This window comes from Saccostrea cucullata, unplaced genomic scaffold (assembly GCF_032062105.1).
Source record: "Saccostrea cucullata isolate Sc308-1 unplaced genomic scaffold, CSIRO_AGI_Scuc_v1 ctg1, whole genome shotgun sequence".
Lineage (NCBI taxonomy): Eukaryota > Metazoa > Mollusca > Bivalvia > Ostreida > Ostreidae > Saccostrea > Saccostrea cuccullata.
The window spans coordinates 165,303-179,825 of record NW_026920581.1 but is presented as its reverse complement, the minus strand read 5'-3'; the positions used below and the strand labels follow the sequence as shown (position 1 = coordinate 179,825).

General features: G+C 35.3%; 1 protein-coding gene across 2 annotated transcripts in view; it reads right to left on the bottom strand.

Moving 5' to 3' along the window:
- Nucleotides 1-14,523, bottom strand: part of LOC134252051 (serine-protein kinase ATM-like) — a 294,279-nt gene that overhangs the window by 122,177 nt on the left and 157,579 nt on the right. For both annotated transcript variants that reach the window (XM_062734480.1, XM_062734485.1), the window contains 4 exons: nucleotides 14,087-14,221; nucleotides 3,806-4,021; nucleotides 3,485-3,584; nucleotides 3,262-3,401 (listed from right to left, as the gene is read on the bottom strand). In XM_062734480.1, coding sequence (XP_062590464.1) covers nucleotides 3,262-3,401; nucleotides 3,485-3,584; nucleotides 3,806-4,021; nucleotides 14,087-14,221 — 591 coding nt within the window. The remainder of the gene's footprint in view (nucleotides 1-3,261; nucleotides 3,402-3,484; nucleotides 3,585-3,805; nucleotides 4,022-14,086; nucleotides 14,222-14,523) is intronic.

Below are 14,523 nucleotides of genomic sequence, written 5' to 3'. Positions count from 1 at the left end.
CCCCACAGGTCAATGACTGTCAAATTTGGACAATTCAAAATTTACACTACCCCATAATGCTTTCACATAAGTTTCAGCTCTTCTGGCCCAGTAGTTCCTGAGAAGTAGATTTTTAAAGTTTTTTCCCAAACGTTTACATGTAAAACTTGGATTCCAAATTATGGCCCCGCCCTACCCCCAAGGATCATGAGTTGAACAATTTAGAATCTACACTACCCAAGGATGCTTTCACATAGTTTTTCTGACCTATTGGTTTTTGAGAAGATTTTTAAAGAATTTTCCTGTATATTTCTATGTAAAACTTTGATTCCCTATTGTGGCCCCGCCCAACCCCCCGGGGGGTCATGAATCAAATAATATAGATTCTACACTACCCACGGATGCTTCCATATAGTTTTCAGGTTTTCTGACCCAGTTGTTCTTGAGAAGAAGATATTAAAAATTTTTTAAAAATATATTTATATGTAAAAGTTTGATTCCTTTTTGTGGCCCCGCCCTACCCCAAGGGGTCATGATTTGTATAATTTAGATTCTATATCACTGCAGAATGCTTCCAGATAAATTTCAGATTTTCTGGCCTAGTGGTTCTTGAGAAGAAGACTTTTCCTTTATACTTCTATGTAAATCTTTGATTCCCTATTGTGGTCCCGCCCAACCCCTGGGGGTCATGATTTGAACAATTTAGGCCAAAGTTTTTTTTTTTGGTTTATGATTTTTTCACCACAAAAATATGCATTGGGTGGTCGAAAAATAAAAATAGAAATAATTTGGAACCTTGACATATTTTTTCTCGAGCAGCATTGAAATCTATTCAAATAAAAGTAATAAACACAAAACATTTTTCAACTTTATTATTTTTTCTTACCATTCAGTTTTATGTCAACAAAAATGAATCGCACGCCAAATGACTCAAGAACAGAAATGGTAGTATCAGGATCTGTTACTGTCAATGGTTTTCATTCTTCCGAATTACAAGTCTGAGTTTCCGTAATAGACACATTGCACTGGGACAAATATGGGTAAATATAAGTGAATCGGCTATTCTCTGGTCAGCCTTTCGACTTATGAAAAAGTTTTTGGAAACTCCGAAAGTGATGGATTGCTTTCACAACAAACTTTTTAAAATACGTTTGTCCCGCCATGTAGTTTGACAATCTGTATTTGAGCAGGTCATTTGAATGTTTGTGAGAGTCTGCCGCAGTACAGTTAAGGCGCACAATGGAAATATCGACAATATATTGTAATTAAAACTGTATTCATAATCGGGATGGCAATTATTTTTAGTACATTATTTATATCGGATAATTGTAATTATGGTTAATAAGTACATACTGAGAATTATTAGATTTTATATTTAGACTTGTAACGTGATGCGGAAGTCACGTGATTTTAGCACATTTACGTGCAGTATAGATGTTACCTATAAATTTCACTAGTGCAAGGGCATAACCAAGTTAAAATTCCAAGTTTAGTTTATAAATATTTTCAACACGCATTGTAGTTTCTGAAAAGTGCTGCGATCCTATCTAAATTCTGCAATTTCATTGTTAAAATTATATTTGTATGACAGAATGCTGTATTTTTTGCTGGTCAATGGCATTAAATATTGATATATCTAAATTATTTTTAAGATTTCATCAGGATCGCAGCAATTTTCAGATAACTTATTACTTCTAGAGTTGAATTGTAAAAGCTTACTATGATCCATTGAGTGTATGCACTTGCACTAGATCAATTTATTAAGACCCCCACGTAACCCTCCAATTTGCTTGCATGCAAATATAGGGCAGTATCTATTATATACGTAATATACAGAAAATAAATTAATAAAATCTTAAAGAAGACATTGAATCCAAACTAATGGCCTATAACATATCGGTAACTAATGTTTTATTTAATTATAGAATACATTTTTTGTTGAAAAAATATTTTTTAATCTGCCTCTCACTGCATACAAACTGTGTCACGTTGTACGAAATGACGTCACATTGACAAGTGGATTGCGATCAGTGACTTGTTTATAACTTGTTATGTGGGATTTAACTAACGACAAAACAGCATGCTGTAGTAAATTTTGATGTAGTTTGATGATTCCTTACAGGTTAAATTAGCAAATCACCTCATTTTGTGGTATTTTAAAGAATTGTTGTATGATGTATATTTTGTATGATGTCATAGTTAAGTTTTCCTGTACAAATTAGGCTCCGCCCCCTTTTTGTAACCTTAGCTGTGCTGCGATTTTAAAATGCTTTAATGATTAAGATGTGTTGTAACTTAAAAAAGCAGTTGTTTGGTCGAGAAAATTTCGGAATAAGAAGACTGTTTCGAGAGTCAGACACATTATGTTTATTTTCGTAAATAGGGGAAAAAAGGGTTGGCGGAATTGTAAGCCAAGAGAAAAAAAACTTTGGCCTTAGAATCTACACTAACCCAGTATGCTTCCACATAAGTTTCAGCTTTTCTGGCCCGGTGGTTCTTGAAAAGAAGATTTTTCCTATATATTTCTATGTAAAACTTTGATTCCCTATTGTGGCCCTGCCCAAATCTGGGGGCTATGATTTGAAAAATTTAGAATCTACACTACTATATGCTTCCATATACCATATGAGTGGAAATTTTAGTGAGATGCAAATTTAGCGATTTGTCCTTAAAAATTGGTATTTTATTTTTTTCGAGATGTAATTTTAGAGATTTTAGAAAGCTTACTAAAGAATCTATAACAAATAAAGTGCAATTAATTTTTAGCGATATTCAATTTTAGCGATTTTGACACCCTCGCTAACAATGCCAAAATTAAATCCTCACTAAAAATTCTACTTATATGGTAAGTTTCATCTTTTCTGGCCCAGTAGTTCTTGAGAAGATTTTTTAAAGACCTCACCCTATTTTTGTCTTTTCTTGATTATTTTCCCTTGTAAGGGGACTTGGCCCTTCATTTTGAAAATTAAATTTCCCTTCACCCAAGGATGCTTTGTACCAAGTTTGGTTAAAAATGGCCCAGTGGGTCTTGAGAAGAAGCCAAAAATGTGAAAAGTTTACAGACAAACAGACAGCTAGATGGACGAACGACGGACAGAATGTGATCAGAAAAGCTGACACTTGAGCCTTCAGCTCAGGTGAGCTTTTAATTAAAAGAATGGAAAATTTGAAAGCTAAACGATAATGTAAATACTTGCCAACAGAAAACTACAGTGTCAATGATGTGTTGATGTTTTTAGAAGGTATAATGCCAGAGCTTTATCATTCCAAAGATTGTTTTACCTTTCATCCATGTTAAGATCCCACTTTCCTACTTTAATTGCAGACTTGAAGATAAGATTTCTTATTGCACCAGACTTTGGATTTGGATAATTTTCTAAGTAGCTGTCCAACAAGTTTTTTGATCCAAAACTGTCCAGAGCCTAAAGATTTAAATTATAAAGAAAATAAAATTTTCCCCATTTATTCCAGGTATCACGAGTTGTTAGATAGAGATGTCCTTTACCTTAAGTAAGTCCACTTCCTGTTGGCTGTGCTGCTGGAGCCCTATATCGTATGTGATAACAGCCTTCTCCCACTGACCCTCATGTTCATACATCCTTATTCTGTACAAAACAAGAACAATATCAACTTAATTATCCTATATTAATTAGTTAAACCATAAAAATTGGAGGACATTGTTTTGGTGAATTCCGCAAGCAATCTACAAAATGTGGTCCATAACATTCATATTTTTAAGTTTAACTATACCACCAAATTGATTAATTAAAGAAGAAAACTGTTTCAGTTTATTTACAAAAATGGATCAAGAGATAATCTAGGCTACCTTGATACTGGATCTGGGAGACGGCCTGCCCCACATCCATACACCCCGTCTGGATCCCCGATCTGTCTGTAGGCCTCCAGGAGTAGGTCCTGTACATTGAGGGTCACCTCACCAGACACAGAACTCAGAGAATCCACCTGGGAATCTTGTGTAAAACTCTGACTTACAACCTCACTCAATGAAGAGGATTTCTTTAATGCCTCCTCCTGTTTTATTCTAAAAAAGTTTTGTTTTACTCCGTTATATTGTACATGTACATAATGTTGTAATGAAAGGAGAAGAAATACTAATATATATATTGGAGAATGCAGGTCTAATCCATTATGATGATTAGTTCATCGCAAATACATATATCTGCATAAAACTTTTTAAAAATCTTGTACATGTATATATATATATATATATATATATATATATATATATATATATATATATATATATAGCCCCAGCACAAAGGTTCACTCTCCGAAGGTCCCAGTTCAACCCCGGCCCGGAAGTGGGTATCCATGTAAAAGTGAATTTCTTTGTGCTTTCTATATTAATATTTCTTCACTTAGGGCAGTTATGTTAGTTTAAGAGTTGTTGTAAAATGTGCTTTATATATATATATATATATATATATATATATATATATATATATATATATATATATATATATACCAAAATTTAAATAGTGTCTCAGTAATCGGATAACAATATTAAAAAATGGTAAAAAGAAAACACAAAAATTTCTTTAGCGCTTTCATATTAATATTCAATTTGACTTAGGGCAGTTATGTTAGTTTAAGTGTTGTTGTAAAATGTTTTATATATATATATATATATATATCCAAAATTTAAATAATGTCTCAGTAATCGCATAACAATATCAAAAAAAAATTTAAAAAGACAAGAGGCCCATGGGCCTTATAGGTCACCTGAGCATCATGCAACAACTTTACAACGATTGACTTTGGTTCATGTTTTAAACTAGATGTCATGGCATTCACAATTTTGAAAGAGGCACCATTGCTAATCATAACTATACACTTAGCATGTTTAGTTTGGTTACTTAATACCCATAGACAGGGTAGGGGAACAAAAAAATGCATTTCGACTAATCAGTAATGAAATTGTTTGAAAATCTTCTTCACACGTACCGCATCGAGGGTTCTTACATTTAGAGACTGTATAAGCATGGTCGTTGAATTGGGAAGAACAAAGTATTCTCTTTAGGTTTTTGGGTTGGCGTTTACTGTTGATAAAACGACAGTTCTTGTATATGTTTTTCGTTTGTTCATCCTCTCTAAGTAGGTTGTTCAATTCATAAATAATTGAAGTCATGTTTTGATTTCTCGGGTTATGCGTGTGCACAAATGGTATTATTTCAACGTCATTCGCACGTCGTATGTTTAAAAGTAACTGACTTCTATCACACTCCTTGGCTTTCTTTATACCATTATCTACAAGTTGTTCTGGATATTTTTGGTTTAATAAATACAGTTTTAATTCCTCCAGTCGTATATCCCTGATATTGGTATTACTCACAATGGTGCATATCCTTCTTGCGAGGTTATATGGTATAGCTGTTTTAGTGTGATGGGGATGGCTCGATCCAAAATGCAGATATTGGTGTGTATCGGTTGGTTTATAGTAAATATCCGTATTTAAGCTGGTATTATCCTTTGTTACAAGAACGTCGAGGAATGGCATTTGCATGTCATCTGTTTCCATCGTGAATTTGATATCGGAATTCATTTGGTTCAAAAAATTATTTTTCCTTGGTATAGAGAAAAAATAAAATCCAAATTCAAATGACAAACTCAAACTTTTATCTAAAGCGCTTTTGACCCATGCAGGCTCATCAGTAAATTTGAAATTGTATACAACTTACATTATGACGTCATTCTCGTAACATTATGTAGGCAACGTTAAACATAATGATTGTGACGTAATAATAATCAAGTTTTACAGTTCATCTGATCAAAGTTTAGCACCTATTATTAATGGCAACATTTTAAATATAAATTGTACATAATAAAATAATTTGATATAAATTTCTTTTAACTGTTCAATTTTGGTTTAAACAGATTTATAACATACTGTTCTTTGGCTTTCTGTAATTGTTCATTTTCCTCTTTTATTTTGTAACAAGAGGCCCATGGGCCACATCGCTTACCTGAGAAGTTTTGACCATTCTGTTCTTTACCAGATTTCCCCCTTGTAATACATTATGTATCCCCACCCTACCCCACTGATCATAATTAAGACATTTTGAAATCAACTACCCCAGGATCCTTCCATGTGCAAATAAGTTTCAGCTTTTCTGGCCCAGTGGTTCTTGAGAAGAAGATTTTCAAAGATTTTTCCTATATATTTCTATGTAAAACTTTGATCCCCCCATTGTGGCTCCACCCTTCGCCTGGGGGTCATGATTTGAACAATTTAAAATCTACATTACCCAAGAATGCTTCCACATAAGTTTCAACTTTTCTGGTCCGGTGGTTCTTGAGAAGAAGATTTTCAAAGATTTTTCCAATATATTTCTATGTAAAACTTTGATTACCAATTGTGGCCCCACCCTTCCCCCGGGGGTCATGATTTAATTTAGAATCTACACTATACCAGGATGCTTCCACCTAAGTTTCAGCTTTTCTGGCCCAGTGGTTCTTGAGAAGAAGATTTTCAAAGATTTTTCCTATATATTTCTATGTAAAACTTTGATTCCCCATTGTGGCCTCGCTCTTTCCCCGGGGGTCATGATTTGAACAATTAAGAGTCTACACTACCCAAGAATGCTTCCACATTAGTTTCAACTTTTCTGGCCCAGTGGTTCTTGAGAAGAAGATTTTCAAAGATCTTTCCTATATATTTCTATGTAAAACTTTGATTCCCCATTGTGGCCCCACCCTTCCCCCGGGGGTCATGATTTTTACAATTTACAATCTACACTACCCCAGTACGCTTCCACATAAGGTTCAGCATTTCGGACCCAGTGGTTCTTGAGAAGAAGATTTTCAAAGATTTTTCCTATATATTTCTATGTAAAACTTTGATTCCCCATTGTGGCCCCGCCCTTCCCCCGGGGGTCATGATTTGAACAATTTAATATCTACACTACCCTAGGATGCTTTCACATAAGTTTCAGCTTTTCTGGCCCAGTAGTTCTTGAGAAGAAGATTTTCAAAGATTTTTCCTATATATTTCTATGTAAAACTTTGATTCCCCATTGTGGCCCCGCCCTTCCCCCGGGGGTCATGATTTGAACAATTTAATATCTACACTACCCTAGGATGCTTTCACATAAGTTTCAGCTTTTCTGGCCCAGTGGTTCTTGAGAAGAAGATTTTTTAATGACTCCACCCAATTTTTGTCTTTTCTTGATTATCTCCCCTTGCGAGGGGATATGTCCCTTCATTTTAACAATTTCAATTCCCCTTCACCCAAGAATGCTTTGTACCAAGTTTGGTCAAAATTGGCCCAGTGGTTCTTGAGAAGAAGTCGAAAATGTGAAAAGTTTACAGACGGACAGACAGACAGACGGACGGACGACGGACAAAATGTGATCAGAAAAGCTCACTTGAGCCTTCGGCTTAGGTGAGCTAAAAAGGAAATATATAAAAATATCCTTTGCCACAAGAATCAAAGTGTTCACTACATGGCATGTTTCTTATGATTAACATAAAATGGTCAGATTTTTTTAACAAGAGGCCCACAGGCCTTATAGGTCACCTGAGTATCCCGTAACAACTTTCCAATAATTGAATTTGATTTGTGTTTTAAGCCAGAGACCATGAAAATCACAATTTTTAAAGAGACACCATTGCTTATCATAATTATACACTTAGCATGCTTACTTTCAAATTGGTTACTTAATACCCAGAGGTAGATCAGAGTAACAAAGAGGAAATGCATTTCCACTTTGTAACCAGTTGTGCATCCCATCCCACAGGAACATATGACCCTGGGGCCACATGATATTTCAAAATTTTAAAAATTTTATCATAAATTTTATTTCATCAAAAATTGTTGACTCATGCCAAAGTGCAGATTTCAAAGCATTAATTTATTTACAAAATAAAGTCCTTGTTTTCGTGAATGTTGCAGAATAACCTCCGAGGTCGAGAAATGTTGTTTGAAAGATAAAAGCCGAGGCGTTACCCGAGGCTTTAATATTTCAATCAACATTTTGAGACCAAGGAGGTTATTCTGCATCATTCACGAAAACAAGGACTATATTTCTATTCTGCGACATGTAGTTAGCAGCCCTAAAATACGACTGATCTTTTCTCTATAGAGAATCGAATTAGGTCACCAAGCTGCTTTAATGCTGTTCCATTTTACACCAGAGTGTAAATTTGTTTGTTTACCTGTGAATAGAGTGCAGACAATTTTAGCTTTCGCTGCATTAAAATTAGCCTTTTATTGTTTGTAGCTTAAAAAGATTAATCTTTTTGAATATACAATAACAAAATCAGTTTCCTATTTTACCACTTTATTACCAAGATCACGGAGTTTAAATATGGCGGAGGGAGGTTCGGGAAACAGCCCCGCTTGGCCTTAGAAACCACAGGGGCCGGTAACATACTGTTTTTGATTTTACGTAATCACTATATATATATACAAACAAGAGGCCCACGGGCCTTATAGGTCACCTGAATATCATGTAACAACTTTCCAGCGATTGTATTTGGTTCGTGTTTTAATCCAAAAGCCATGAAATTCACAAATTTTGAAAGAGGCACCATTGCTTATCAAAGGGCAGATTTCAAAGCATTTATTTTTAGTCAAAGTACCCCCCTGGTACCCCTGACCCAGCAGCCCTGAAATTATCTATTTTGAAAGAGGCCCCTTTCTTCATTATAAGGCCAGCATTTTTTTTTTATGTTAAGGTTTAGTTATGAACTAAAAAAGTCCCGAAGGAGAAGGAAATAAAATTTCTTTTTTGATAAATCAATTATTAACATTTGTACATTCTTTTTTATGCTATCCTAATAGGCTCCTTACCACTGGACACATAATGCTTACAAATAGGAAAGTTGAACATTTAATTGCTTATTTCATCATCTGCCAGTTTGGGCCAGTTATATAAATTTTGTGATGTTGATCAAAATATATTTTTAAAAATCAATTCTTTAAAAGTCTTTCAATATATCTTCATTTTTTAAATATGTGTTAGGTGAATGTGTAGACATTGTTCTAAAATTTACTTGATGCCTAAAATTATAATTCCTATCATAAAACAGACAGGGAGTATTGGGGAGTAGGGTGAACATTTTTTCAATTAAGTGTAAAATAATTTTTCTGACTGATACAAATGATACTACATGCCTGTATATATTTGTATAATCTTGCTTTTTAATAGTTGATTTTTTTTTATTTCTTCAGGTTATTGTTTATTTCTTCCTCAAATAGACTTCATTTCTCCCATAGTTTTATTCATTACATCTGATGCATAAGCAACCCTTTTCTGAAGAATGATGCTTAGACTGTAAGCTATAACAGAGACCTAAACAATGTCCCTTATGCAATAGCTACCACGGGCAGTTTAAAACCTGGGGAGGAAAATAATTTACAGTTACTTTTGAAATGAATACATAATTATCTCACCAGCATGTCATTGTGCAACAAAGTCGTCAGCATTTTATTTGTCCTTTGAACAGGTGAAACGTTTTGAATGGCACTCTTATCGATGAATTTTACACTAAACCAAGCTATCTTCTCAGATCTAGCTTTATTTACCCGCCGTTTCATCGTAAAACCGGAAGTGCGAGTTCGTAAATTTGAAATCTCTATCCCGACTCAAATTTGACATCGGAAAAAAAAAAATTGTTTTGTTTTATTCTGAAAATTCAAAACCTTGAGCGGAGGGTTTGTAAAACTGAAAATGAAATAAATCCTGGCCTTAAATATGTAATTAGATCATTAGTATATTAACCAGGAGCAAAGGATAAGATGTTCAAAGAATTCAGGCATTTCACTATATATAATTATTAGAGCCCCACCCTAAAACAAGAACCCCTGACCCTGGGGCCATAAAATTCATAATTTTGGTAGAGGAACTCTTGCTCATCATAACTATGTACTTTGTTAGTTTATTCAATACCCAGGAGCAGAGAAGAAGATTTTCAAAGAATTCATGTATTTTCACTATATAATCAATAGAGCCCCGCCCTAACACCAGAACCCCTGACCCTGGGGCCATAAAATTCACAATTTAGGTAGAGGCACTCTTGCTCATCATAACTATGTACTTAGTTGGTTTATTTAATACCGAGGAGCAGAGAAGAAGATTTTCAAAGAAATAATGCATTTTCACTACCTACTTATTTAGCCCCGCCCTGGCACTAGAACCCCTGACCCTGGGGCCATGAATTTCACAATTTTGGTAGAGGACTTATTGCTGATTACAATCATGCAAACAGTTGGACTGCTTGATGTCCAGGAGTAAAGAAGAAGATTTTTAAAGATTGCATTAATTTTAGTGGTTTTGGCCCCACCCCTCAGGCCCCAGGGGGGCAGGGATCATGAAATTCACAATTTTTGTTCCCCTTCACCAATAGATGCTTTGTGCCAAATTTGGTTGAAATTGGTTCAGTGGTTGCAGAGAAGAAGCTGAAAATGTTCAAATGTTAACACACGACGAACGACGCACGATGACGGACGAAAACAGATAGCAATAGGTCACCTGAGTTTACTCAGGTGACCTAAAAAGGAAAGGGAAACAACGTCAGCCTGAATTTACACAGGGTCGATCTCAGAAATTTTTCGCATTTCATAAAAAAACAAGAATGTAGCCAATTAAATTATAACTAGAAATCATACTGCAATAAATATTCTTTAATAAAACAGAAACCTCGTTATTTTTATAGTGTTTAAGTTGGGTAATACTAACTCGATATCCCATTGTACGAGTCGATGTACTTTAAGTCGTCCACTAAAACGAGGCAAAATTCCCACATTTTCTCCAGTTTTGAAGTCTTTCCGGAGATGGAAAACACAAAGTAAAGATCCAGCATTCACGAAATTCATCTTTTTCTTTTGTTAATTGCAATTAAAAGGTACAACATCTCCGATTTGAATAAATACGGTAGCTTTTTTCGTTCACAGAGAGGCTCGAGCCCAGAACAGACGAAATTTTGGGAAAACCCATGATTGGTAAAAGGCGGAGAGTGATTGGTCCGATCTGTTCTAGAAAAGCACAATTGACCAATCACATCTCGCGTTAAATATTGGATGCAATGTTTAGCGAATTTAGCAGACGACTTAAACTACATCACTTGCATGACAGGAAATCGGATCTGCAAAACACGACTTACACAATTCTTAAATGACCGCGATGGTATTTTTATTAAAGAGTGATTATTACTGAATGATCCCAGACGTTATTTCACTAACTGCAAGGTATTTTATTGAAAACACGAGTCATTTCCGAGATCGACCCTGTGTAAATTCGAGCCGACGTTGTTTCCCTTTCTCTTTTTGTATACATATAGTGATTACGTAACATCAAATACAGTATGTTACAGGCCCCTGTGTTAGAAACCTACATTCATCAGCTACTTTCTGCAATATACAGTGTTTAAATTGCAAAAGACGACACATCAACGTGGTTTAAATACGTATTTCATTCTTAAGTCAAATGTACATTTCAACTGCACAGGTTTTATACATGTTCCTGATCTGATAATTTTTTGATGACGTTCGTGATTTATTGGAGAATAATGTCTGCAGCTTTCCTTTGAAGTAGCCAATAATCATAGTAGAATTTCAGATAATGTACCCCCCCCCCCCCTCCAAGTACCTCTGAACCAGGGGCCCAAAAATTAACCATTTTGGAAAGTCAGCTTTCTTCATCATAAATACGTACTTAGATCATTGGCATAATGCCCAAGAGCAAAGGAAACAATTTTCAAAGAATTCATGCACTTTCATTATATAAACATAAGAGCCCCGCCCTAACACAAGAAGACCTGACTTATGGGCCTTGAAATTCAAAAATCTCAAAGAGGCATCCCTCCTCCTCATAACTATGTACATAGTTCATTGGTTTAATACCCACCAGATTTTCAAAGAAATAATTCATCTTTACTATAAAATCTTTATAGCCCCACCTTAGCACTAGAACCCCTGACCCTGATGTCATGAGATTCACAATCTTGGAAGAGGCAGCCATATTCAACTTATATATACACTTTGTTAGGTTATTTAATGCCCAGGAGCAGAAATGAAGAATTTTAAAGAAATAATGCATTTTCACAAAATAATCTATTTAGTCCCGCCCTAGCACTAGAACACCTGACCATGGGTCCATGAATTTCATAATTTTGGTAGAGGACTCAATGCTGATTACAAATCATACCAACAGTTTGACTGCTTGATGTCCAGGAGTAAAGAAGAAGATTTTTAAAATTTGCAATAATTTTACTGATTTTTGGCCCCACCCCCAGGGGTGCAGGGACCATGAAATTCAGAGTATTGTTCCCCTTCACCTATAGATGCTATATGTCAAAATTGCTTGAAATTGGTTCAGCTGTTTCAGAGAAGAAGCTGAAAATGTTAACACATGACACGTCGTACTGCGACAGATGAAAATGGATAGCAATAGGACACCTGAGTTTACTAAGGTTATCTAAAAATCTTTATGCATTTCTCTGTCGAAGTTGATTTGACAGAATATTCATAACAATTTGTACAAGAGGCCCATGGGCCACATCGCTCACCTGAGCACTGTGGCTAGGAAAAAGCAGAAATTGGTTTATTATTGAAAAGTTTAAATCCAAAAGTAGTCCCATGACCATGCAATCATGGCTTTGCTATTACTGACAAGATGATTTTTAAAGATTTTTTTTGTATATGTCTATGTAAACCTTTGATTGGCCATTGTGGCTCCGCCCTACCCCCAGGCGTCATGATTTGGACAAAATTGAATCTACACTACCTGAGGGTGCTTCCATATAAATCTGATCAATTATGGCACTGCTGTTCTTGAGAAGAAGATTTTTAAAGAATTTTCTTATATATATTTGCATATTTAAAACTCTGATCAGCCATTTTGGTCCCGCCCTACCCCCGGGGGTCATGATTTGAACAAATTTGAATCTACACAACCTGAGGATGCTTCCACATAAATATAATCAATTTTGGCTTTGCTATTCTTGAGAAGAAGATTTTTAAAGAATTTTCCTATATATTTCTATGTAAAAATTTGGTCAGCCATTTTGGCCCGCCCTACCCGCGGGGGTCATGATTTGAACAAACTTGAATCTACACTACCTGAGAATGCTTTCATATAAATATGATCAATTATGGCTTCGCTATTCTTGAGAAGAAGATTTTTAAAGAATTTTCCTATATATTTCTATGTAAAAATTTGGTCAGCCATTTTGGCCCCGCCCTACCCCCGGGGGTCATGATTTGAACAAACTTGAATCTACACTACCTGAGAATGCTTTCATATAAATATGATCAATTATGGCTTCGCTATCCTTGAGAAGAAGATTTTTAAAGAATTTTCCTATATATTTCTATGTAAAACTTTGGTCAGCCATTTTGGCCCCGCCCTACCCCCGGGGGTCATGATTTGAACAAACTTGAATCTACACTACCTGAGAATGCTTTCATATAAATATGATCAATTATGGCTTCGCTATCCTTGAGAAGAAGATTTTTAAAGAATTTTCCTATATATTTCTATGTAAAACTTTGGTCAGCCATTTTGGCCCCGCCCTACCCCTGGGGGTCATGATTTGAACAAACTTGAATCTACACTACCTGAGGATGCTTCCATATAAATATGATCAATTATGGCTTTGCTATTCTTGAGAAGATTTTTTAAGAATTTTCCTATATATTTCTATGTAAAACTTTGGTCAGCCATTGTGGCCCCGCCCTACCCCCGGGGGTCATGATTTGACAAACTTGAATCTACACTACCTGAGGATCTTTCCCCATAAGTTTCATCTTTCCTGGCACAGTGGTTCTTGAGAAGAAGATTTTTAAGACATACCACCAAATTTTCATTAACTCCCAATTATCTCCCCTTGAATTAGGGTCTGGCCCTTCATTTGTATAAACTTGAATCCCGTTCACCCAAGGATGTTTTGTGGCAAGTTTGGTTGAAATTGGCCCAGCGGTTCTTGAGAAGAAGTCGAAAATGTGAAAAGTTTACAGACAGACAAATGGACAGACAGCTAGACAGACAGACAGAAGGACGCCAGACAAAATGTGATCAGAAAAGCTCACTTGAGCCTTCGGCTCAGGTGAGTTAAAAAACGCAATAGAGAATTGTAATATACAAACCTCTGGTAGTTACACCAAATCTCCGCATAAAAAACTGTGGAGAAATGTGCAGAGCAGGACAAAGCAGCCTTGGCTATGTGGAGATAATTGATATCCAACCAGTAGTTGTTATCCCACACTGTTAGTGAACTTCTCCTGTAAAATATTATTTCCAAAATTATATAGAATTTTAAAATTACAAGTAACAATACTTTTGTACACTTAACTACAAGGGTTGATCCAAAAGTAATGTCACAGTGTCCATGTCTTTTATATTTGGCATTATATTTTAAAATATATCAAAATATGCACATATATAAATCTAATTAACTTTGAAATTCTGGTTAAATAATATTAAATGAAATTCATATTATAGATGTTTCAATATTAGAGGATAAGGGGGGGGGGGGGGCAAAAAGACACATTTTAAGAACATCTAAAAATACACATAATCGTCC